The sequence below is a fragment of the Simochromis diagramma genome, unplaced genomic scaffold (genome assembly GCF_900408965.1).
Source record: "Simochromis diagramma unplaced genomic scaffold, fSimDia1.1 OVJJ01000061.1, whole genome shotgun sequence".
Classification (NCBI taxonomy): Eukaryota; Metazoa; Chordata; class Actinopteri; order Cichliformes; family Cichlidae; genus Simochromis; species Simochromis diagramma.
The window spans coordinates 545370-570277 of record NW_024386945.1 but is presented as its reverse complement, the minus strand read 5'-3'; the positions used below and the strand labels follow the sequence as shown (position 1 = coordinate 570277).

Genomic DNA, 24908 nt, shown 5'->3' with positions numbered 1-24908 from the left:
AGGCAGGTGGGTGGGAAACGAGCATTTACCGCGCAGATTACTTAAAGGTTTTGAAAGATAAGGTTCATGGATGAATTTTTGCAGGTAAATTACTTCAAATGGAAGCGCTCTTAAGTGAAGAACATGCAAACCTACAGTAGTCTATATGCATCACAATTTTAATTTAATTGTTGGAGTGAAACCTTAATGGGAAAAGTATGCCTAAAAGGTTTATTTGTTTTTGTTTTTTAAATAAATTACATATTACAATGTTTCTAAAATCATCCACTCTTTCTGTGACACCGCAGAATACGTCTCGTACAACTGCTCTCCTGTTTTGTTTAAAATACAATCATAACATTTTAATACTGCAAGTAGGGAAGGAAAGCAGGGAACTATATAAACCCAGGAGAATGATGCAGGAGTGGGGAAATAGCACTGATTTAAACAGATGTCATTAACTCTTACCCTCATAAAGACAAACTCTGACAGCCTCCTCTGGGCCCTTAATTACTACATATGACACCTAAGTATATATCAACAAAGATTCACTTTACAATTAGTTGTAAAATCCTGCAGTTGCAAAAAAAGAAGAAGAAGCTGTATAGTTTGATCTTTGACCTCATTAAAACTTTCCTGATGACTTCATGGGCTCAGCTGATAGCTTCAAGTTGTGGTAAATTATGGTCTTCATTAGAGGAAATTAGCAGAGTATATTTAATGTTGGCGTCTAAGTGACATGACTGATTATTCTGTAAACTACAAGAACGTCTGTTTGGTCCATGTGGCTATCTCTATCTTTAAAACATCCTCATGTTGTGCTGCAGTTATTTTGGCATCTTTACAAAGCCTTGGATGATTGGACGGTTAGCAATGAGTTGTTTGTGCCAAAGCAGAATTTCTAAGTGAAAACATTTACTCACTCCAAATTAAGGCTCTCAAATAAAATGTCAGAAAGTAAATGTTATTAACTTTAAAAAATAGTTCAATATAAAATGTCTTTGTTTTGCAGTTTTAATGCCACGTGGTGTCATAATCTGCTCTAATCAATGCGTGTTACTATTCATTGTGTTACTGAGGTAGCGGTTGGATTTTAAGCACCACTTGTTTATGAAACAGAAACACTTGTGTGGATATGAATAAATGATGCAAATGGGTGTTTGTGCAGGCGCGGAGGAGCAGTCAGAGCGAGGCCGTAGCGCTGCAGGCCATCCGAAATGCCAAAGGCAACAGTCAGTGTGTGGACTGCGAAGCACCGAGTGAGTTCCTAAACGTTGGCACGTTTCCCGCCAGCTGCACATTTACTCTGGAGCATAATTCACACCATGCACAGACTGTGGTGGTGCAGCCATTGGCTCATGGTTTTTTCTTGCTAAGCAGTCTCTCTTCTCCCATCCTGCAGATCCCACTTGGGCCAGTCTCAATCTGGGTGCGCTGATCTGCATCGAGTGCTCAGGGATCCACCGAAACCTGGGGACTCACCTGTCCCGTGTGCGCTCGCTGGACCTGGACGACTGGCCGGGAGAGCTCACACAGGTGCTGGCTGCCATCGGAAACCACATGGCCAACAGCATCTGGGAGAGCTGCACCCAAGGACGGACCAAACCCACACCGAGTGCGACACGGTGGGTTGAGCCAGATCACAGCACACGTCAAAAACTGCTGTAAATAACCCTGTACACCCTATACAAGTTTTAAGCAGATAAAATGTACAGAAAGTGTAATTTGACAACATTTCATGAAAAATGTTAAATCATTTTAATAAATTAGAATAATAACGAAGTCTAAAATAATATTAAATATGTTATTTAAGCAGATTTGTACACAAATGATTACATTTGTGTTTAGAGCTACTAAATGAGATTTAAACTATGAATAAAACTCATTGATGTCCATTATTAGGTTTATTAGTAGGTTTAAAAAAAAAGGTTCATCAGTCAAAATCAAAATTGATTCATTGTCACAGAAGGGCTAAAAGTAAATACATTAATGAGTAATATTATTTAATTTACCCTAGTTACAGCCATTTAATTATATTGTTGTATGTTATATTATAATGTTGTCAGGTTTCCATCACAGTGCGATCAAAAAGATTTCATTTGGACAACGATCCAACGATCTTCTTCAGGCCCTTTCACTGAAAGCTAAAAGCCAGCCTCTCCCTTAAAACTCGCAAGCGCAAATTTACGGGCCACAAAAAAGTCTACAAATGGACACGAGTAGTTAGAGCAGGACTTCTAACAGGAGTACTGGAAGTGCACCAGGAGACAGCTTTGAAGGGGAGATCAGACAAATTTTAATCCTTTTTTTTTTTTGCATTTTATTTTTTGTTTGTTTTTATGGCCGGAGTTGCAGAACTTTTTTGCACTCGTGATTAAACATATATGAAATGCTTAAACTGCATCTGCTCATATCTAATGTACATTTATTTAAATGGTTAAATATGGAGTCAAAAGTGATGCAGAGAAGTTGTCGGTGGTTTCGTGTGCTTGTGGGAAAAATCAAATCCCAGACCCAAGAAATAAACTAACAGAAAGCAGGTAAAAATCTGATCGCTCAATATCCAATGTGTAGAAACGTGAACTAATAACACCCATAGTGGAATTTCTGAAAACCTGCAGATATGTCAAGTTTTAAATGTAAGCAAAGTTCTGATTTGCTTACACTGCAGTGCTTCTAAGAGTCTGTAATCTTACATGTGTGTGTCTCCTTTGTGTTGTATCTGTTTTTCTAGAGAGGAGCGAGAGTCATGGATCCGTGCCAAGTATGAACAGCGAGCCTTTGTGGCGCCTCTTGTGCCGGTCTCAGGGGCGCAGCTTCCAGAGGATGGTGTGCCGGTGTGGCTGCTATCTGCAGTGACCGACAGAGATCTGCCCAGGCTGCTGCTCCTTCTGGCCCACAGCACTAAAGAACAAATCAACGCTCCGCCGGCCGGCTCGCCTTCGCTGCCGCGCACGGCTCTGCACGCTGCCTGCCAGCTGGGAGATGTGGTCATGACGCAGCTGCTCATCTGGGTGCGTATCTTCTTTGTGTTCACACTCATTCATATCGGTTTCATATTTCCTCAGGCCCAATGACGAGTGTAGAACAACACGACTAGTTCATTAGTCCTGTAAATCACAGTAAAAGAAATAAGGGTGGAATAAACTACTTCAAAAACTGACCGGTAGAAGTGTGCATGCATGCACACCATGATCGTGTAAATGCTTAGTGATGGACTCTTCTGTGCTTTCGAAACTGTGAATGCCTCTGCAGACGCGTACCCTTGCCATTCTGTGATGAGTGTTACTCTCTGTGGAGTCATATTGGCAGCTGCCTCTTTTTTCTCTGAGGGAAACAGGAACTTTCAGTCAGCATCTGCACCAGTTTATACCCTTATCAGATGTGCCTTTGGAGTTTTTCTCAGGTGCTTACAACATTTCAAAAACATGCTGCCCTCTTAATATTAAATTGTTTGTTCTTGTTTGTCATTATTAGCTTTTATAACGACATTAAAAAGCTGCTGTACTTTGCACAGTGTGGTTAGAAGCCTGCACTCCTGCAGACTCCGTGTTTGAGGGCTTTATAATAAGCACTCAGTGTGCCAGACTCCACAAAACCCACAGAGTCGACGTCTATAGTGAAGATGGTAGGAGCTGTAACTAGGCCAATAGATATCTGTCATCAAATATCTGACCAGACATGTGGCGTAGATAAGATTACAATCAAGGAAAGCAAATGCAGGAGATATTCATCACTTTACAATAGTGTTTGGTAGTGAAATCACATCCTGTGTGAACAGCTGACCCAAAAACTTCAATCAAAAAGAAAAAACTATGTGCATGTAATTTCAGCCAAGCATCAGTGATGTTAAAACTGCAATTCTATTCAATTTAATGTAAAAGAACTGAAGCTGAAGAACACTGTCTCATTGCTAATCGCAGTATTGCCAGCTGGCCTCTTCACTGAATGTGCTGACTTCAGTAACCTTCAAAAGAAATGATGACAGGCTGTTTTTAGTGCACCTGGACTCTGTGCTGGGATCTCCACAGTGTTCAGGTGGTATTTAATAAATGTGCTCTACCCCTGGAGTTCTTCTGTAGTGGAATCATTTTCCCTTACTAGACTGAGTCTGTGTTAACAGACACTCAGCACACGTTAAAACGAGTAAAGCAGTTTGAATAACAAATTAGTTTAAGAAAAACTAAATGTTGGTCCTGAGATCTGATGACCTGTCATCATAGACAACACTGAACGTCAGGGAAGCAAGTTCTGAAAAATCAGTAATAAATCAAATTATGAATATGCTGGTTAGACTTATTTATTACCTTAACTCTATATACTGTCTATGCAAATCAAAGAAAATCTGTCCAACAGTAATAGAAGAGGAGCAGCGCATAATTTTTCAGCTGTATGCTCCACTTCACTTCAAACTGTTCAATCATCTAATCAATATCTAATCAATAAACAGGCTTAAATATCATGTTCTGTCCTTTGCCTCTTCCCTGCAGTATGGAATCGATGTGAAAGCGAAAGATAACCAAGGCCAGACGGCCATGATGCTGGCCACGAAAAAAGGGAGCAAAAGCTGCATCGATATTTTGCTCCAGCACGGCTGCCCCAACGAGACGTCGCCCACCGCTGCCACGCCCATCCTCAGTCGCCGCTCCAGCACCGCCAGCCTGGGTCGGACCAGCTCCAGGAAACGGTAGCGTGGACTGAAAACGCTGCCACAGAAAACATTTTTAATGTGTGGAAACGGGCAGAGCTGATCGTGGAGAGGGGTGTAGTATAAAGAAATGACAGCACTGGATATCATTAGTATAACGGATGAAAAACATTGTTTCTGAAGACTGAACAACATATCAAACCACTTAAAAAGCAATATTCATTCAATTTGTTGATTGCGGGCATATTGCTGAGTTATTGTGCCGTTGACCTCATTTCAAAATGACTCAAGTAGACCTGTAGCGGACTGCTTCTGTTTCACTTCCTCTGCAAGAAGTGCAATAATTCAGCTACGATGATGAAAAGCAACAAATTTTAGCGCAGATGACTCAACTCAGTGCATCCAGAGGGTGATGCTTTTATTCAGACCTGCTGTGACTGGACCAAAACTGCTACTTTTTTTTTCTTCCTTGGCTTAAACCAACAATATGTCATGGTGTTAGTTATGTGAGCCTGTCAGTTCGATTGTATAAACTGTTTTCCAGCAACGAATCAGCTGAGATTATTCTACTTAGACTAGAAAAATGAATGGTTTGGAGTATGACCTATGTCAGTGTTAGGACCACAGGTCCGAGATATGACGTTTTATTCTACTATAAATGTATCTAGACTACATGCTTAATGTTAAACTCTGTAACGAAGACACAACTGAAAAAACCAGACTGCATTTTGTAGTGATTTCTTACTGGTAGTTCTAAAAGCTTGTTTTGTTTTGTTTTCCATTGTCTTTTATAATTTCTTATTCTCTCACATGTCATAAAGCAGTAAGCAGATGGTTTTACAAGTATGTAAACATGTGGATAAAGTTTTATTTGGGATATCGAGAGCGAATACGTGAAGACTGCGACATAATTCACATTCATCTTACTGTTGTGTAGGTCGATCCCATGAGTTTACAGTGAAGCGGCCGAAGGTGAGTCATGTGAGTCCCTCATGAGCTAAAACAAATGGTTACCAGAATAAAGTAATAAACTTTTTTTTAAATAAGCATTAAAAAAAATGTTGTTTTTATTGTCTTTGTGTGTGGGCCTATCTGCTGCACAGATTTATTTGACTGTTTTTAGCAACATTTGGGTCAGAGTGGTATGTTCACCATATAGACTGTATATAAAGTCAAGTAGAGTTTTATTGTCAACCCAACAATATACAATCAAGTATACATTGGGACGAAATTTCTTCCTCCTGGATCAAAGGTGCAAATGGAAGAAATAATTTTGGGAGCCTCACCAACAAGTGACCATACTAGAAAGAGAGATAAAGCTATCAAGCTTGGCTAGTAAAACGCATCTATTAATTGTTCCAGTGCTATACACTGAATAGATGCCTGCTAAAGAAGTGAATTATAAGGTATTTTGGACATTTTGATGCTTCCAACTTCGTGGGAACAGTTTGGCTGTTCCACTATGACCAAGGCCACGTGCACAAAGCATGGTCCATAAAGATATGGTTGGATGAGTGTGGTGTGGAAGAACTCGATTGGACCACCCACATCAAGAACCTTTGGGATAAGCTAGAATAGAAATTGCAATTTAGGCTCTCTAGTTCAATATCAGTGCCTGACCTCACAAATACTCTTTTAGAAAGACTGGGAAATTATCCACACTCCCCTCCTGTGGTCAACAGCAGGAGTTCTATGTTTTGTGGACTAGACAGTGGTCGGGGGCATAGGCCCTGGTAGTCTAAGCCTTGGTTGACAAATCTGGCTTAAGGAAAGTCCTCGGTCATTTAGAGCAGGTGTGGGGAACTCCAGACCTCAAGAGCCGGTGTCCTGCAGATTTTAGATATCACCCTGGGCCAGCACACCTGAATCAAATGATTAGTTCATTACCAGGGCTCCGGAGAACTGCAAGACATGTTGAGGAGGTGATTTAGCCATTTAAATGAGCTGTTGGATCAAGGACATATCTAAAACCTGCAGGACACCGGCCCTTAAGGCCTGGAGTTGCCCCACCCCTGCTTTAGAGTATCCAGCCTTCTTGGAGTCCTTGTGCTTAAGGGTGCCCCTACTGGAAACTGTCCTGCTGTGAGATTTCAACACTTATGTGAGGTCACACAGCCAGCGGAGATTTGACGCCCCTGCACCTCCTGAATCTCCGTTGTTCCACTGAAGGAAAAAGCACCCCAGACCATTATGGTTACATCTCAGGTGGGATCTGCTTGTCGTGGCAGTAACTTTGGAAACCATCAGGACCATCAAGGTTCAATTTTTTCTCATCAGAGAATAAAACTTTCTTCGATCAATGTCCCATGTTTGGTGTTCTCTTGCAAAGTCCAAACAGTCAGTTCTGTGGCGTTCAAGGAGATGAGGTTTTTGGGGGGTTTTTTTTGAAGCCCTTCTGTCTCAGATTATATCTGATTGTTGTGGGGCTGCAGTCAGCACCAGTAAGGGTCTTAATTTGGGTCGGGGATCGCCCAGATGGACAGCCAATTGGATCCTCCGGCTCCGTGCTGGTGAAATTGGTTTGGGTCTTCCACTTAACTTTTTGTTCCATAAACCTCAGGATCATTTAGGAAATTCCAAATGACTGCCTTGCTGCGTCCCACCTCAGCAGCAATGGCGCACTTATGCAGTTTAACAACCTGACCATGTTCAAAAAGGGAAAAGTCTTTTTTGTTTTTGCCATCAGACTGCCATGGCAGTGTGACTACCTGACAGAAAATGACAATGAATCCATATTTTTGCACAGATTGGCCTTTTAAAGGCATACGGTCTTAAACTTTTGATCAGCTGTCAAAACAGCCTGTTTCAGTTTAAGCATTGTTTTCAATAAATTGCATGATCAAAAAATGTTTTGTCTCACTCCCATTTCTTCTTGTTGCATGTTGAAGCTGAACTTGGAACCTTGTTAACATCCAACCATGCAAAATATGATTTTTTTATTTATTTTTGGCCATTTTTCAAGTGGTCTTGAAACTTGACGGGTGATGAATTCTCCTTCCTGCAGTGACGCCTCCGGCCTGCAGGGGGCAACGCCGCTCAGCTTTGTTGACATGCGTCACCAAACTGCGACGGATGGATGGACCATAAAAGCAAAGGCTTCTAAAATGTAGAATGAGTGCCTGAGCGGTGCAGACCGAATGAAAACAAAAAGGAAAAGGGGATTTCTGAGCGCCGGCGGACACGTCTCAATGGGTGAGTGATGGTAACAGAAACGAGCGGGCCTGCGCTCACAGTAGGAGGATTATTTTTTAATAAAACCTCTGGTTTGGGTGAGTAGAGTTACCATAATGTGTCTGGATTGTCTGCGATAGAGAAAAAAAACGGTCTGGGATCCTCTAGCTTCTTTTTAAACTGCGGAAAATTAAGAGTAATTGTGCTTTAAACACAAAAAGCAGCAAAAACAACGCGTTAACACCCTTTAAAAAAGAAAAAAAAGATAAGATAATTTACAACATCTGTTACTGCAGAACAGTTAGATCCTGCTTCTTTATACAAAAACATAAATGCTTAAAAAATAGAATCTAAAGGAGTAAACTGTCATTTTTATAATACCTCTGTTATTTATAAAAGTGAACCTATACTGCTTTTCTTTATTTTCTGCCATGCATAAATAAAGAACATACATAAATGCTCCTGTTAAACACGGCCAAAGTTTCAAGCAATAAGAGTAATCCGTATCAGCTAAGAGCTCAGACTGCTATAAACAGTTCGTTTAAAATAACTTTTTTTTTCTATTTTTGACTCTCTGTAATGTCAGGGAAAGGGTATCCTTAATAGCCCCCCCCATTTTCAGTTCAAACCTTCTGTTTGTAGTGAGGGGCCAATCAGAATAAGGTTTCTGTAACGAGGGAGGAGCTAAAATTCCTTCTTTCCGACAGAGTCCAAGATAAAAGTCAGAATGGGAGATGCATACATGTTGACTATCATGTTGAAATGTACTATGAATCATCCAACTAACTTCAGGTTTAACTTGATATGATGCTGGTTCACGTCTTATGTCACCATGGTAACTTGTGCTGCTCTGGAGCAGGTTGTGTTTAAGATAAGAGATCAACAGTAATAAAATCACAGCCTGTTGACAAACCAGTTCTCCAGAAACCATTGCTGAAAGATCCCTCAGACCTTGCATTCATAACCCCCGGTTTGTTCGATCACAATGGGGGCTTTATTTACCTGTTGCCATGGCGAATCATGGTATCAGAGTGCAATTAATGGATTTCTTTCATTACTTCCTCATACAGCTGACCTCAGAGTGGATCGGAGAAGACTGAACCGATTCTAAATCTGAAAACTCAGAATTTAGTTTTAAACTGTTGTTAAACCTGTTTTATAAAAACTGGAGTGAAAACTGGTTGCCACATACTGGACTGCTTTTTGACAGCCACTTTACATATTTTATCATGCAGTAACACATTTTATCTATATATTTAACAACTGGATTATCACGCTGTTTTTGTTGTTTGTTTGTGTCTTTTCACTGCATCAGCGTATGAATACATTTTCATTAGTGATCCATCTACCACCAAAAGATGGATCACTAATCACCGAATATTAAAGAAGACATTTGTCCCCTGTACTGCTCTGATGATCCTGCATTTCCTTCCCTGCAGTTGGATTGTAGTGCATTAGGAGCTGCGGCAGGGATGAGGATCCGGCTGCAGTGTCCCGGCCACGCTGCCAGCCTTCTCTCCGAGCTTAACCGTTGCCGCCAATCACGTCAGTACTGTGATGTGTTCCTGCAAGTTGGCAACCGGACATTCGCAGCCCACCGTGCAGTGCTGGCCTGCGCCGGGACGTACTTTCGCAACTTGTTCACCAGAACTCCCACCGCGTCCAGCGCCGCCTTCTCTTTGGAGTTTATCTCCCCAGCTAACTTTGAGAAAGTGCTGACATTTGTCTACACCGGGGAGATAGTGACTGATCTCATAGATGTCGGGGTCCTGTACGAGCTGGCCGAGCGGCTCGGGGTCAGTGAACTGGTGAAGGCTTGTCACGCTACCTTCCCTGACCTGCAGGCTTCTGTGTCTGCAAACTGCAATGTCAGCAGTCCCGGTGATGTCACCCTGGACTCCAGCATGGTGGCCGCTCCACCCACAGTGGTTGCAGTTAGTGCAGCTTCTGTGCCGTCTGTGTGCTCCTCCGCCGCCTCCTGCTCCTCTCTGTCTTCATCGGCTGGCCCGTCTGCTGCCCCGACTCCTGCTGCTGCTCCCTCCCCTCTTTTCCAAATCAGGATGGGCAGGTCAGGCCGCGAAGTTCAAGCCGGGCCTCTGTCTCTGGACCTAAAGGCAGAAGATGTCCAGTCTCATATCGGCTACGGGCAGATGGGAGCAGATCATCAGTTACCAGGAGGACCGCCTTTAACCACCAGCAGCAGCAGCCTTTCCCTTCAGGCTGACGGCTTGCAGCCTGTGGGACCTGTGCTCCAGCTGAAGACCGAGCACGGGCTGAACGATGGGGAGGCGGGAGGCTGCTGTGAGGACGGTGACACAGATGGTCAAATGGTTTCTGAGAGCGCGGGCGACTCTTTGTCTCGGAGCAGCAACCCTGTTACGTCTGAGTCTTGCTCCCTCCCTGACTCTTCAGCTCAGCTTGGCGCTGAAGCCTGCGCCCCGACATCATCCTCAGGAGAGTCTCCAGGCAGCCTTCAGGTGGCAGCGGTGGAAGGTGGCGTGGTCGACGTGCAGCAGGACAGCAGGCTGATGTTTGGGGAAGTGGAGGAAGGAGACACTGAGGAGGAGAGGGAGGCTCTGCAAGGTAATGGAGCAGTGGAGGGAACAGAGGAAGAGCAGTGGAGACAGTTGGAAGGAGAGATCATCGAGCTGAGCGATGATGAGAACTTCATGGAGGAGGGAGAGGAGGAGGACGAGGATGAAGATGACCTTGTGTGTGTGGAGAATGGAGATGGAGGGAATGCGAGTAGCCAGGTAATGTTTCTGTTTGTGAGCAGTACAGTAGTTCAGGTAAAAGGTCATTCTGTATAAAATCAAATCAGCTGAAGTTCTGTAATGTTTGTATTTCTAATGAAGCGACCAAGATTTGACATCGTGCTCTGAACGTTTTCTGAGCTACAGACCTTCAGAGGACACAGGGATGGGTCGTATTTTTTTTCCCCACATAGGAAATAATGGTCTTTGCTCCTCCAGGTGACAGGAAGCACGGTGACATGTAAAGCTTGCACAGTGGCACTCCCAGCAGATCCAGCTGCCATCAGAAGACACGGTGAGACGCACCTGACGGAGCTGGGGCTCTGCAGGGTGTGCGGAGCCTCTTTTCCCGACCGTGCTGCGGGCATCGCCCACTCCTTCACCCATGTGGGAGTGCAGCTCTTCACCTGTGACATGTGCCACTTGCAGTTCTGCAGTCAAAAGAAACTGCTGCGGCACCACCGCCAGACAGCATCCAGTTACACCATCCCACAGGGGGCGCTGACCAACAGCAGCCACAGCCAAGAGCTGCAGTGTGCTGTATGCACCAAATCCCTCAGCAAGGACTTCCAGGTTAGTGGATATTTATGGAGTGTTTTTGACGTAAGTCAGACACTTTAAACGATTGCTTGATACATAAATGGCTCCATATGTAAACAGACACTATTCAGTTATGATAAATGCGGACTTGATTTTTACATTAATCGTTAAGAAATTACAGCCATTTCTATCTCCATGAACTGAAATGAAGTCGGGCAGTTCATTAAAGAGCGGTTCTTTTGTTTTATTCACAAATTATTAAGATAAAAAGCCCCAAATGTTGCGTTGGCCTTTGTAGGCTCTTTCTGTGAGCCACAACATGCTGTCGAGCTCTCGTTCATTAAACTGTGTCATGAATGAGCTCACTGTGGTTCACTTTAAGGTTAACTGAAGCGTTTACTTTGTAAATAACGCAAGGACCAGGTGTGTCTAAGAAGCACAAAAGTGAGACTTGAGTTCACAGTGAAACCCACAGGAAGTCTGATGTTTGTATGAACAGTGCCTGAGAACCGGTTTGGTGGCAAACATGAGCAGGAAATAAGAATGAGGAGTCCCCCTGCTACACACCTGCTTCCTCAGTGAGGCTCCTCAACTTTTAGTTTTGTGTTTCTCTCCTCCTCAGACTCTCAAAGACCACCTGCTGAGCCACGTGTGCCCCCAGAGCCTGAGCTGTGGCGTGTGTCACCTCCCCCAGCTGTCCCTGTGCTCCCTACTGTGGCACGCCCTCGCCCACCTCTCCCTGCCCGTCTTCACCTGCCCGCACTGCGCCCGCTGCTTTGTAGAGCGCGCCCTGCTGGACAGACACATGGCTGTGCACGCTGAGGAGGCGGCAGCTAAGGAGAGAGAGCAGTCGGCGCTGAGGGCTTACGGAGTCAAAGCAGATGGAGGTGGCAGTGGAGGAGGAGCGGAGGAGCTGCATTGCTTCCTGTGCCCGCAGACGTTTCGCTCGTCCTCTGCGTTTCAGTACCATCTCAGTCTGCACACCAGCGACTCCACGGGGAGCGGAGGAACCGCCGGCGGCCAGGGGTGGTTAGGGAAACGTAAAGCGGATCAGTCTCTGGAGTGCCCGCCGTCTTCCTGCTCCTCCTCCTCGTCACGGGACGTCAGCGGGCTCGTTAAAATGAGCAACTTCGGTTTGGGTTTGGGAATGGGCATCAGCGTGTCAGACAAGTTTTTTCAAGGGCCGATGCACGGCGTATCCTCTGGAGTCCTGACGAACGGAAGCTCCAGTCAGGACAGCGGTGTCGGACCTGCAGGGGTGCGTGGGAAGTGGTACCGGTGTCGCTACTGTGGTAAACGTTTCGCTCACTCGGGGGAGTTCACCTACCACCTCCGTATCCACACCGGGGAGAAACCCTACCAGTGTAAAGTGTGTCTGCGCTTCTTCAGGGGGCGCTCCACCATGATCTGCCACCTGAAGACGCACGCCGGCGCCCTGATGTACCGCTGCACCGTCTGCGGCCTTTACTTCTCCACGCTGAAGCTGGTGTCGTCACACATGGAGCTCCACAAGGACCACTTACCGCCGGACTTCAACATCGAGCAGACCTTCATGTACAATGATCACTCTAAAGAACCGCTGCCCACTGTGGACACCTGATCAGCTCCTCGTTTCCTCCCTGACGCCTCCTCTGTGTCTGGTTGTCGTGGACCACAAGCTGCTGATAGTAGACTAGAGCTTTAGCTAACTGATGCACCAACATCAGTTAGCACCTATCAACAGATAGGACATTTACTGATGACTCATGCATATCTGTCTTGTTACATCAATTTAATGCCGGCTAACTGTTTAAAAAAAAGTCAGAAGCGCTAGAAGTTTCCATTCTTGTTTTTATTAGGAGGATTTTTTCATTTCCTGGCACAAGATGCTTTGGCTGAAATATTATTATAAACACTGTTATTAGCCCAGTGCAGTGATTTTCTAATGTTTTTAGTTAATCACGTAGTCTCTAAATTATTGTAAAAGATCTCAGTATTGCTTATTTTGTCCAGCTAACTTTCTCAAACACACAAATGGAACCAGAACTACATAAGAACAAAACCTAAAAACTCTAAAACTAGCCATTACTATGGATTAAAGATGGACGATTCTCCTACTAAAGACCATTTGCACTGGTCAGATTCTTGACTGAGTCTGTTTTTATAAAAAAAAAAAAAAAAAAAGTAGCATCATCAAAATGATTGTTGTCTTAATATGTGATTGTAATTACAGTGTAATTACACTGCAATTACCTCAATGTAGAAAATTAGACAAACACGAAATATTTTCATAAATGCATTATTTTCTTTCCACAGTGTTTTAAAGCATTGATTCCCAAACAGAGAGCGGTACGAGTCACACTGAGGGGCACGTAGCAGGTTTTTGAGGGGCTCTGGGGTTTCACGTAATAATGACATCGCGATTTGAGCGGTGTCTTCTTTGTGTAAGTCCAAATTTTACTTTAATGAATTTAGGAAAAAAAATTAGAAATTACAAATCGATAATAGAAAAGCTGTCTGCACTAACACAACAACAACTAGTTAATTCAAAACAGTTCACTTAAGATGTATTTATGTAGCAGTAAGTGCCTTTTATTGTAAGGTAAAGCCTTTTAAAATCTTAGTTAAAATAGCTGAACATAGTGCATGAAAAGGCTAAAATATGGTTGTATTACATTAATAAATTATCAGTATATACGACTACGATTATTTGAGCTAAAATGATGACAATAGTTTTAATAAAAATGCTACGGGTAAATGTAAAAAGCGCAAAACTGGCCTCAAAAACTGTCAACTCTTGCTGGAAGTGCACACTAACTGACTGATAACTGTATAAAATGAATTTTTAACACTATTTAAACTTGACTAAAACAAAATGAACAGTTTTTGGAGTATTATGGGTGTGTATGTAAGTTAGCACCCAGTACAGGAGTCCAGTCAGCACATAAATGAGTCTCCCCAACAACTTTAACAGAGAAGGATGCTACTTTGGGAGTAAAACAGCTGGAAGAATCATCTCCCTAGACTTTTAATTAACAAAGTCTTCCCAGCTACCTCACCCCCACTGGCCAACTCCATCCCCCCTTTCTCATTTCTTAGTTTCTACATCCTTGCATCCTCTCCTTCCATCTGGTCCCTTCCACCAGAGATCCAAGCAGAGGAGAGAGGAGTCAAGGCAACAAGGATAAAGTCAGCTGCAGTATCTGTTGGTTGTGTTCGTGGTGTGTGTTGTAAATGGCGACTGATTCTCTAAAATCCAATACATGTGAAGGATTTTTTTTTTTTTGAGTTTTAGTAAATATGTAAAAGTGGGGACACTTTTAATCATTCCCAATATCAGTATCTTATAAGTATGAGAAGATAGACCCTTTTTGAGCCGTAAAGGGCAGAAATTCCATCCCTCAGTGGCGTATCCAGGTCCAGGTTGCAGGTGCAGCACTCTAAGCAGATATACTCAGACTTCCCTGTTCTCAGCCGTCTCCTCCAGCTCATCCTGGGAGACACTGACGTGGAGGAGGAGTCCCTCCTTAATGACCAAGCTCCTCACCCAGACACCTGTTAGAAGCAGCCTATTTCAGTCATTAGCCAGAGCTTCTGGCCATAGATGTGGTTAGCAATGTAAAACTGTATGGTTGAAACCATCCCTGTGCAAACTGGAGGTTCATTGCTTGAAGCGAGTCATCGCAGTGATGCTCCTATGCTGACAGGCTCATTTCTGCAGGAGGATGCAACCCTGCTGCTTACAGCTGGTTTTTGGGGAGATCTTCCCCCTTTAAAAAGGCCTCCGAGAACTCTAGCATCGACCTCCTGTCTTTTTTTTCTCTTTTCTTTTTTTGATATAGGCCAGAAAATAAATTTTAAAAGCTGGGAATCACTGTTTTAAAACACAAAACTAGTATTTTTATAGAATAGAAGTAAAGAAATAGAGATTATTTTTCACTTACATCCGATTATTTCTGTATCTGTTGATCGACTGAGCGTTTACCTGGATTTTTATAATGCGGTCGCCATATTTTTTTCTGTTAGGTGCCGTTCAAACTGCAGGTTTGGTCTGTTTGAACTAAGATAAGAAGAAGCCACTTGGTGGCAGTGTATCCTGATGTTAGCAGGTGAAAGAAGGCAGCTGTATTATGCAGCAGATATTATCTACTGTAATATCAGGATAGGTTTTTGATGTCAGTGATTGTAATTACAGAGTAATTACACTGATTGCATATTGAAGTAGCATGCCGTTTGTAGCATACTAATTCTATTTGCAGTCACGGTTTTTAAAACCCTACAATTTTATTTAGTCTGTTCTTATGGTGCATGTTTCACTCAGATAAAACAAATCCACAGTAGAGAATATTTTTGTCTTTGAAACATAAGTGTGCGTTTGAACTTACACAGACTAATTCCATTTTAAACACAAGCTATACTGACTTGTTTAGAGCGTGTGACGTATGTTGTGCTGTAGAAATGTGACATTGAAGTGCCCATTTACACATTTCTGTGCGATTTTTGTGTCTTACCTCATATTTATGACAGCAACTATTTATTATTTTTATGCCTTTCGTTGTCTATTTCTAAAGCTAAATATGAATGTTTTTTTTTTAATATTGTTTTTGCAATAAATGCCTCTAGGAAGACTGTTATCACCTCTGAATTATTGTTATTTTTTTATCTGTTGGATGAGCTGCTCCATCATCAGAAATTCAGTGATGAATCTGCAGAAATCTGCTTCCCCTGTTTCCAGCAGCACAGACCTTTGCCCTTGCAAAGCCTGGTCTCTTCCTGTTATTGTGCCGTTTGTGGACACACAGACCCCGCTTCTTTTCCCCCCCCCTGCCTTCTTATTGTTTAACCTGTTGAACATGAAACATTCCAGAAACGGAAGTAAATGTAATAAAGATGGGCAGAAAGGACAAGCCATCTGCAAGAAAGGCAAATTTCCTTGTTAAAATAAACAAGTTTCCAAATGAGTGGCTGTGCTTTGTCATCATCAAATCATCTTACAAAAGCCAACTCAGCTTTTCCAGCTTGGATCGAAACAAGCAGCGTTTAAGGGAGTTTTATTGTTTTTTTGTTTTGTTTTGTTTTTTTACAGGTATGACTACATCAGCATCCAGATAAATAAGCATTTAGTAACATTAAGCTTTGATTTTATGCAATAAAACAGTTACATTTTCACATTTGCATTTGTGTATACTGATATGAAGATTTCTCCTGTGGGGCACTGCAGCACATTTTGTTGACACGAATTCCTGGAACATTCACTGTGCCATGAGTTCCAGTGTGAGTTGAGCAGCTTTGCAGGAAGACATCAAACATTTCCTGCCCTCCTGTGTGTGAAACTGATCAGGTACATGCTTAACAAAACAGGAAGCGGACTATGAGAGGAAGGTATGAGCCCGATCGATGCCTGTGATACTTGGAAGCAACAGGGCTGAATTTAGTTCGGTCAAATATACCGCGACTGGAGCTTACTTGATCCTTAGCTCAGCTTCATCTTATGATCCAACATCAGAATGGCTGGTGCTGGCGTTACTCCGCTTCCCTGGGTCTCTACCGCCCTCATTTGCAGTTTTGGCGTTGGCTCTGGGTCCCACCTGTTCTGCAGTCCCCTCTCTGGGAATGTAGTTCAACATGGTGTTGATCAGGTTGTTCCGAAAGCTCTTGCTGAGGAAGTTGTAGAGGAAGGGGTTGGCAACACAGTGCAAAAGCGAAATGGTCTGCACCACGCTGAAAGAAAAGTAGAGCACTTCCACCGTGTTGCAGCTGAATACATAGGGCTCAAGGTCGTCTATTATCATCAAGAACATGACCAAGTGGTAGGGGAGCCAGCACATTACAAACACAAGGGAGTATACGTGCACCAGCCAAACATCCCGTCGGTTCTGCACATCCGTCGCCCTGTTGGCTGTACGAGCAATCAGCACATTGCAGGTAATGATGACAGCAGCGGGGACCAGGAACTGGAAAACCAGGCACAAGAAAGACACAGTGACGAACCATTCGGTGTAGTTGTATTCAGGCAGCATGTAACAACCTGGCTCTTCCCACTCCAGAAGATTCACATGGACGTTCTCTAACAGAGCCAGAAACAAGGAGAGCCCCCAGAGGCCCCCACAGACCACCCACCGCTTCCGGCCTCCCGCAGGGAAGAAGCTTGACGATGACGGTCTTGACAGTGAGAAATAGCGTTCGAGGGTCATGAAGGTCAGGAAGAAGGAGCTGCTGTAGAAGTTGATCACGTAGATGAGGTGGGTGACCTTGCAGAGGAAGCGACCCCACAGCCAGACCTGGTCCATGGTCACCTCCATCATGAAGAAAGGAAGGATCACAATCACCATCAGGTCCGACAGGCTCACGTTGATGATGCAGAAGAGGACCGCATTGGAGGAATGCCTTCGGCGCCAGTTGACCCAGACGACCAGCGTGTTCTCCATCAGGCCCACCATGAAGATGAAAAGGTACATCAGGAAGAGGGCGATGCGCCGGGAGTTCGTGTTGAGCTGGAGGGTGCAGTCGAAGACGAACCATGGCGTGCCGTTCAAGTAGTCAAGCGAGTGGTTGAAAATGGTCATGTTCTGGAGTGAAAAGCAAAGGAAAGCGTTTCATATCCTGACAGGGTTTAAATTTATTTTGAGGTTAATCTGATTATGTTTTAAGACGTTGCATAAGAGGGGCACAGGAGGAGGAGGAGGTGGTTTACTCAAAATGTTTTTGAGAGGTGAATACAAAAAGCCCAGCAGGTTATTAGAAAACTATTTCACAACCTACAGTGTTCAGTTCAGAGCAGGAGTGCCTCGCGTTGAGGTGAATGCAAGCATGGATATGTTTAGAATTCAGATTTATAGCATGTTTTTCATTCACAACGCTCCACATATATAACTCTGCACATCTAAAACACAGACGGTTTCCATTCCAAGCATTCTTCTTTCTCACTAAGCTGTAACGAAGTCAAAAACTCAGAAACACTCATGCTATGTACAATAAAAACCATGAACTAGACCTTTCTGCAAGAAGTGTTGCACAAGTTTTGACACCTTTAGATTTTATCCTCACCTCCATGCATCTTGGAGGAAGGTGAATTTGTCCACAGTGCCTTTACTTTACTATTCTCATCCAAATCAGCCTCCCACATTTCCCCAAATTGCAACCTGAAACTACTGACAAGCTTGCCTTTACACCAACAGAAAATGCCCAATTGATAGCTTATTTTTCCTGGAGATGATTTCAACAGATTCAACTTTGCGCGTCTATAACAGTGAAAAAGAAAAAAAGTGCTTTTCATTTCACACATTCTTCTATCTAAAAAAAAATCCAAAGAGGTCAAAACTCCAGAAACTTGCATAAATAAATCAACACAATCTGAAACACGCTGGTAAAGCATTACACAACAGTGTTGCTGGATCTCTTCAAAATCACCTACACCTAAATGCAACCTAACAACTGACGATCTCTAGCTATATTTCTGTGTAAAAATATATTTATATTGTCGAGGAAAACCTGTTATTTTACTGTTACTTGGTTATCATTTACAGGCACTGTCATTATTTCATCATTACTTCATTAGTCTGTATTACTTATCTTCAGTTTATCATGTATCATTTATTGTTTATTTCAGAGCACGTAGGATAAAACCCATTCTAGATGTTCCAGTTGGGCCTCCTGCAGTCACTTGCAGGCTTACACAAACATGCACATACAGAGTTATGTAAAACACGCACGTTCACATACACACTTAATAAGAACAGAAAGGTCGTCTTAGGACAGTCTCTCTGAGAGCTACACTATCACAAAATGCACAATGTATTACACACTTGTTTTTCTCTAAAGTAGCAGTTGATGTCCGTATAAGGAGAACTTTTTGAGTGCGAGGAACTGTTATCATTGCCAGTAAGGTCTAACTGTGTGACGTCATAATGACTATAAAGCTTTCTGTCTTTGTGCAAACGAAGAAGAAGTCCGGCTCTTCCCACACTGTAATGTGTGTTTTAATAAATGATCTGTGCTGACCCAAACTATATCCCAGTCGTAGTCTCTTCCTCAAAATCCGAACCATGACAATATGTAAAAACAATAACATGATTTTCCACACCTGACAACAGATAGATGTATGAAGTGTTTCCCTTTAAGATCTAGACTAAAGGTAAAGTGGGGTTTAACAACCTTGAAAATGACTGAGTTTTCTCGTACCTCAGTGGCGGTGGCAGCGTACACAGGAGCTGAATGGGGAAGGTCGCTCCTGAGACCTTATCGTCTAGTGGAGAATCTTCTGTGTGAAGTCTGCAGATGGGAGATGTGCCTTTTCAGCTCTGCTGCTCAGGACTATGTGGGCAATCGAACAGGAGTTTCTACCCTCCCATTTCCCATAAACAATCACACACACACATACAGCTATGACATCCTCAGTGAGCACTGAGTAGGACAGCTGAAGTCCAGAGACACCCACAAAGCTAGTGATACAATAATTTAAATAAAGAAGTAATGTATTGCGCATGAATAGAGAAGTTATATAAGGAGGATTTCCAAAAGTAATTATTGCTAGAAATGTGCAATAATGAAACTCAAGTTTCTCAGTGACCCAAATTCCCTTTGTAAATTTCACGCCCTCGACAAATCACAGCTGTCTTCCATTCAAGTAAACCCATATAAGTATATAAAAATGAGAATTCAATGTACAGTTTTAATCTAAAAAAATTCAAATTTGCTGTTGAAAGCTGATTGTTATTAAATTACATTAAAAAAAAAACAGATTAAGCTGTGAATAATGCAAAGGTTCTACTAGTAGAATAAAAGTGGGTTCTATTAAACCCCTTTTAATTAAAGTTGGATGTCTGCACCTGAATCACATCGTGTCTGTCTGATTTGAGATCCACTGTGGTGGTGTACAGGGGCGAAATTGCAAAACATAATGCATCATTGTTCAAATATTATGGGCTTACCACTGGCAGTTTAAAGGCTGCTCTGTAAGAGAGAATAACTGTAATTCTCCCCCTGAAGGGAGAACGTAATCGGTTCTGGTTGCTTGTCCGTCTGTCCAGCGTCCATAGTTTCTTTTTAGATATGTTTTTATGTTGTGTGATAGTAGATTGGATTAAAGTCGCACCAAATGTGAAAAAAATCAATTAAAACTTTTTATTACCCACAAATTTTTATGAAAAACTTACTTTACTTCACAACAATATACTAGGCCTCAGGGGATATGAGTACCCAGGTTGGCTAAGTATTTAACCTCGACCTTTATTGTTAGAACCCAAGGTCAAAGTTGACAGTGGAAAAAAAATGTCAAAAAGAACCATATGAAGATGCACGTAGAGAGCTGCACAACACGCTTTTTTATTTTTTTCAATGAGACACAATGAAAATGAAATGATGCCATAAAGTTTTTACAGCTCATAGAAGCCAAAGATTTCGGCCAGTTCTGCCCCAAACACATGGGTAAAGATAATAAAATACACCATTTTAGTATGTAATGCTTCAAGGCCATAGGTCAAAGGTCAGACTTCAGCTTGCAGGTAGCATCTGGGTTACCTCGAATTTGATAAGCTGTCATAAGATAATAATAAATCATCATATATATGTTGTATTACACATAACAGTACTACAATGTTGCAGTAAAGTCTGGTTATTTTGCTACAGTAGACCAATGATGGTGCAATGTCGCAGCTGATAATGTTTCTAACATTTCAACATCTCCTTTATTTTCATGGTCTGAGATTCTTTGGGCTCATTTCAAGTTTTCTGTTTATTTTTGAGTTTTTAAGTCTGGTTTTCTTTGTTAACTCTTCAAGTTTGGATTATTATTGTATGTTGAGTTTTTGTTGACTTGTTTCTGGAATCATTCTTGTTTTGTTAGAATTGTTTTTGTGTCTAGTCTCTGTGCTTTCTTGTTGTCAAGTCCCTGTGTTTGTATTAGACGTTTGTTTCCCTGTTTGAATCCTTTCTGTTCGGTTTCATTTTGTCAGTCATGTGTCTCATGTACTCCGGCTTCTTGTCTTCTTACCTTGATTAAGTTCAGGTGTGTTTTGCTCCCCATGCGTTTCCACTGCCCCTGATTAGTCTATTTGTGTGTATATGTATACATGGTCTCAATTTCCTTTTATCCTTCGTCTAAGCATTCATTTATCTTGCCTGTGTTTGTTCCTTTGTATGCATCATGCTCCAGTTTCCAAGTTTGGATTTTGTTTCTTTTAGACTTCTTACAAACTTTAGACTCCTAACAAAGAGCTCAGATTTTTATTTACCTGTCTGTCTGCAAGTCCTGCATCGTTTTATGCATTTGGAATAATGTCCTTCAACATAAAATTGTGAAGAATATGTCATTATATAGAATATATAATATAACCAAAAGAAATCGCTATACACAAGAAACAAGGACAAAAGTTAGTATTGGATGCCTGTTATTTAAAATGGTCATGATTCGTTTTTTACCAGCTGGAAGGGAAGCAAGGACGGAGGACTCAAGGTGGATTCAAGCTGCTCTGCAATGGTGTAGACCAGGAGTGTTAAACTCCAGTCCTCGAGGGCCGGTGTCCTGAAACTTTTCCATGTGTCCCTGCTGCAACACACCTGCATAAATTAGTAGTTCATAGTAGAACCTGACTGTATTCTTAGATAGGGAACCCCTAACCCTACTGAAGTAAATGTAAGGATTTAGAAAACCCTTCTAAAAGTAGTTTTATTGCACCATGTTCATTAAATCATGAGCTGCTGTGACATGAATCAAATGGGCAAAATGCCACCTCAGCATTCAGTCAAATTCTAGAGTTTTGCTAATGACCTGCTAATTTTATTCATGTGTGTTGTAGCAGGGACACATGGAAAAGTTTCAGGACACCGGCCCTCGAGGACTGGAGTTTAACACCAGTGGTGTAGACAGAGAAATGGAATAACCCTAACCTTGAAGGAATGGCATGAGAATAGTGTTGTGGAGATGAAGAGGGTGTCAGACAAGAATGAGTTTAAAGCTAGAAACTGAAGTGTTACGTTAAATGTTGTCAGTCCCTATGCCCCACAGGTTGGATGTCAGAAGTGAAAGACAAACTCTGGAGGAAGTTGGATGAAGTGAGTGTCCAGAGGTAAGAGAGCACACTTCAATGTACATGTACATGAAGGGAACGGCGGCGGTGTTGGTTAGGTCTGATGTTAAGGATATAAATGGTTTCGTGAAAACCATGGAAATGGCTGTGGTGAAGACAGAGTGGAGGCAGGGACACACAGATTGACTGAAGGCCTTGTGTATTTCAGCAAGACAATGCTAGACTACATGTAGAGCATACTTTTGTAGTAGAAGACTGCTGAACTGGCCTTCCAACGATAAACAAAAAATACAACAAAGTCTTGGCTTAAGTGGTTAAAAGGTTTGCACTGACTGAGTGATGGAGGGGGGGGGATGCATTTGTTAGTTATCTCACATGATCCTGTAAGTATGATGCCAGTAAGAAGAAATAGTATAAAGAGGGCCCACATAGCAGAGAACAATGCCAGGAAGCCGTACTCTGTGCTGCGATTTGCCGAGTGTAGAGCAAGGTGGGAGCCCTGGGCCACCCCAGCCTCACTGAGGAAGGAGGCTCTTTAATCTAGAGAAGCACACATCCTCATCATCACAACATTTTAACACTCTTAAAAGCGAGCTTGGCTTCATCTCTGTGGTTATGCATCAGGTGATTTAATGACTGAAGTACTGGGACAAAAGAAAGTTAAGATTGGTCTTGAGGGATGGTGGAGGACAGTGCACGGCTCCTGATGAGTGAGCCCGGATAAGCCTTGGCCTCACAGTTGGGGCTAAACCAAGGTCAGCAATATATGGGGAGAATGCAGGAAGGTTTGTTTTGGCCACGATTCACACTGATTAATGGGATCTGTTCTCTGGACTCAACGTTCCTACTGTCTCTGGGGGCGGTCAGCACTTTGTTGCTTACTGACCCTTCAACTGCTCCCTCTTTCTGTGCCCATCCTGTTGACTGGGCCCCCCTTCGGTTTTCTGGTGAAACAAGGAGGAACCAGTCAGCAGATTTGATCTCTGCTGATGAAACAGGAAGGAACCAGTCAGCAGAAACACATCTTTTGGAAACAGTGAGACAAAAAGCAGCCCCTGACCTTCATCACATTATCTAAGAACAGCTCTAATGTCAACACCTATGCTTTATCGGATTATTCTGACCTGCAAAATACTAACAAACTACCTCCAGGGTAACCATTTACTCGCACTGCTTGCAACTCTAATCCAAGACATTTTCACTTGCAGATTTATCACTTGATATCTGCAAACGTTTGACTGTATAGCCCATATGCAACCTCATTTTTCTTAGCGTGGTTACTGACTGAGTATTGTAAGATTAACAGGTGTCCAAACACAGACGATCACCTCAGCTGATGGGGCTTTTTCAGTGTTTTTCCCATTATTTTGAGCTCCAAATAACTGTGCTTCAGCTTTAGTGAGCGAAATACTAGAATTTTATACACTTCTGGTTTCAACTGCCTACATGGTAGTTACCAAAACACCAACAATGAGCCTGAAAAATGGGCTTTATGTATATCTATCTCCCTCTCTCGCTCTGGATAACATCGTGGTAACATTATACGCCTTTGGAGCATCTTGAAGAGGATGTGGGACCTATGGAATCTTCAATATCCAACATCCAAACAATTAGTGGCCCAGCGTTCCAACATTCTGAAAAAAAAAAACCTGCTATCACAACTGAAGATTGATGATATATACAACACACATGCTACAGCAAAAGTGAGCCAAGACGTCAAAGTTTGACAGAAGGAGCGTTGAGTGTGACCTGAAAGATCAGGTCACACTTGGTACCTGGACCCTCTGTAGCCAGGTACCAAGACTACCCTCTGAAGGTCTACTAGATGATGTGAATGCAGCGTTACGGACAATCTCTACAGAGACCATCATGGAAACTAACCAGCTGATCTACACCATGGTAGCAGTGGTCACAGAGATGCTTGGCTACAAGATGAACAGCCAGCAGTTTCCCTCCATGGAGAAGGAGCCAGGATCACGGTAGCACGGAGGGAAGTCAGCCAATTATCAGAGCTGCAGAAAGGTGCGATGAAGAAAGGGGTGCCTAAGAAGTACAGCAAGCTGCCCATACCTAAGGCCTTGGAAACTGCCAAGCAAGGTATCACAGCTCATCTTGTACCTGGAAGGTTGCCGGTTCAATCCCCAGCTCTGTCTGTCTTGGTCGTTGTGTCCTTCACCTACCGCCTACTGGTGATGACCAAAGGGGCCGACGGTGCGATACGGCAGCCCCGCCTCTGTCAGTCTGCCCCAAGGAAGCTGTGGCTACAACTGTAGCTTGCCTCCACCAGTGTGCGAATGTGAGAGTGAATGAATAGTGGAATTAAAGGTCTCGAAAAGCGCTATATAAATGCAAACCATTACTATATTGGCCAGCCACTTAAAGAATTAGAGATAAAAGGCAGGAGAATAAAACCAGCTGTACTCACTCCATCTCAAGCACCGATGTTAAGATTTTTACTGGGAGTAAAGAGGGCGGGCAAGATTAGAAGGCCAGCTCAGGTTGAGCGGCTTGGAGACAAAGTTAGGAGCCAAGCTGAAGATAATTTGGACATATGTAGGAGGGATAGTGGATACACTGGTCAAAGGATGTTGACGATGGAGCTGCCAGGCAGGAGGAAAAGAGGAAGCCCACAGAGAAGATTCATGGATGTAGTGAAGGAGGGTATGCAGAGTGTTGGTGTGACTGAAGAGGATGCTAGAGAGGGGGGCAGATGATCTGCTGTGGCAACTCCTAAAAGGAGCAGCTGAAACCGTAGAACCTCAAATCTTTTTTCCCCCTCATTTTATCACATTTTTTTACATTCAGAAGTTG

The 24908-nt window shown here is 42.9% G+C and overlaps 3 protein-coding genes across 7 annotated transcripts in view; 2 read left to right on the top strand and 1 right to left on the bottom strand.

Annotated features, from left to right (window-relative positions):
* Positions 1–5679, top strand: part of agap2 (ArfGAP with GTPase domain, ankyrin repeat and PH domain 2) — a 33781-nt gene extending 28102 nt beyond the window's left edge. For all 5 annotated transcript variants that reach the window (XM_040038055.1, XM_040038056.1, XM_040038053.1 and 2 more), the window contains 4 exons: positions 1148–1238; positions 1382–1604; positions 2714–2993; positions 4470–5679. In XM_040038055.1, coding sequence (XP_039893989.1) covers positions 1148–1238; positions 1382–1604; positions 2714–2993; positions 4470–4670 — 795 coding nt within the window. In that variant the 3' untranslated portion in view covers positions 4671–5679. The remainder of the gene's footprint in view (positions 1–1147; positions 1239–1381; positions 1605–2713; positions 2994–4469) is intronic.
* Positions 5680–7611: 1932 nt separating this feature from the next.
* On the top strand, positions 7612–15793 carry LOC120737368 (zinc finger and BTB domain-containing protein 39). Its single transcript, XM_040038015.1, has 4 exons — positions 7612–7819; positions 9238–10551; positions 10771–11124; positions 11714–15793. Exons 2-4 carry the CDS (start codon positions 9271–9273, stop codon positions 12689–12691), a joined length of 2613 nt encoding a protein of 870 aa, XP_039893949.1. The 5' UTR covers positions 7612–7819; positions 9238–9270; the 3' UTR covers positions 12692–15793.
* A 312-nt stretch (positions 15794–16105) lies between these two features.
* gpr182 (G protein-coupled receptor 182) lies at positions 16106–19675 on the bottom strand. Its single transcript, XM_040038017.1, has 2 exons — positions 19252–19675; positions 16106–17639 (listed from the first exon to the last, which is right to left on the bottom strand). The coding sequence occupies exon 2, from the start codon at positions 17634–17636 to the stop codon at positions 16560–16562; it is 1077 nt and encodes a 358-aa protein (XP_039893951.1). The 5' UTR covers positions 17637–17639; positions 19252–19675; the 3' UTR covers positions 16106–16559.
* Positions 19676–24908: the final 5233 nt, after the last annotated feature.

Bases quoted from the DNA above. Each gene is read 5' to 3' on its own strand.
- LOC120737368 (XM_040038015.1), top strand. From the start codon at position 9,271: ATGAGGATCCGGCTGCAGTGTCCCGGCCACGCTGCCAGCCTTCTCTCC. The intron at 10,552-10,770 runs GTAATGTTTCTG...TTGCTCCTCCAG, and splicing joins GAGGGAATGCGAGTAGCCAG to GTGACAGGAAGCACGGTGAC. The intron at 11,125-11,713 runs GTTAGTGGATAT...TCTCCTCCTCAG, and splicing joins CCCTCAGCAAGGACTTCCAG to ACTCTCAAAGACCACCTGCT.
- gpr182 (XM_040038017.1), bottom strand. From the start codon at position 17,636: ATGACCATTTTCAACCACTCGCTTGACTACTTGAACGGCACGCCATGG.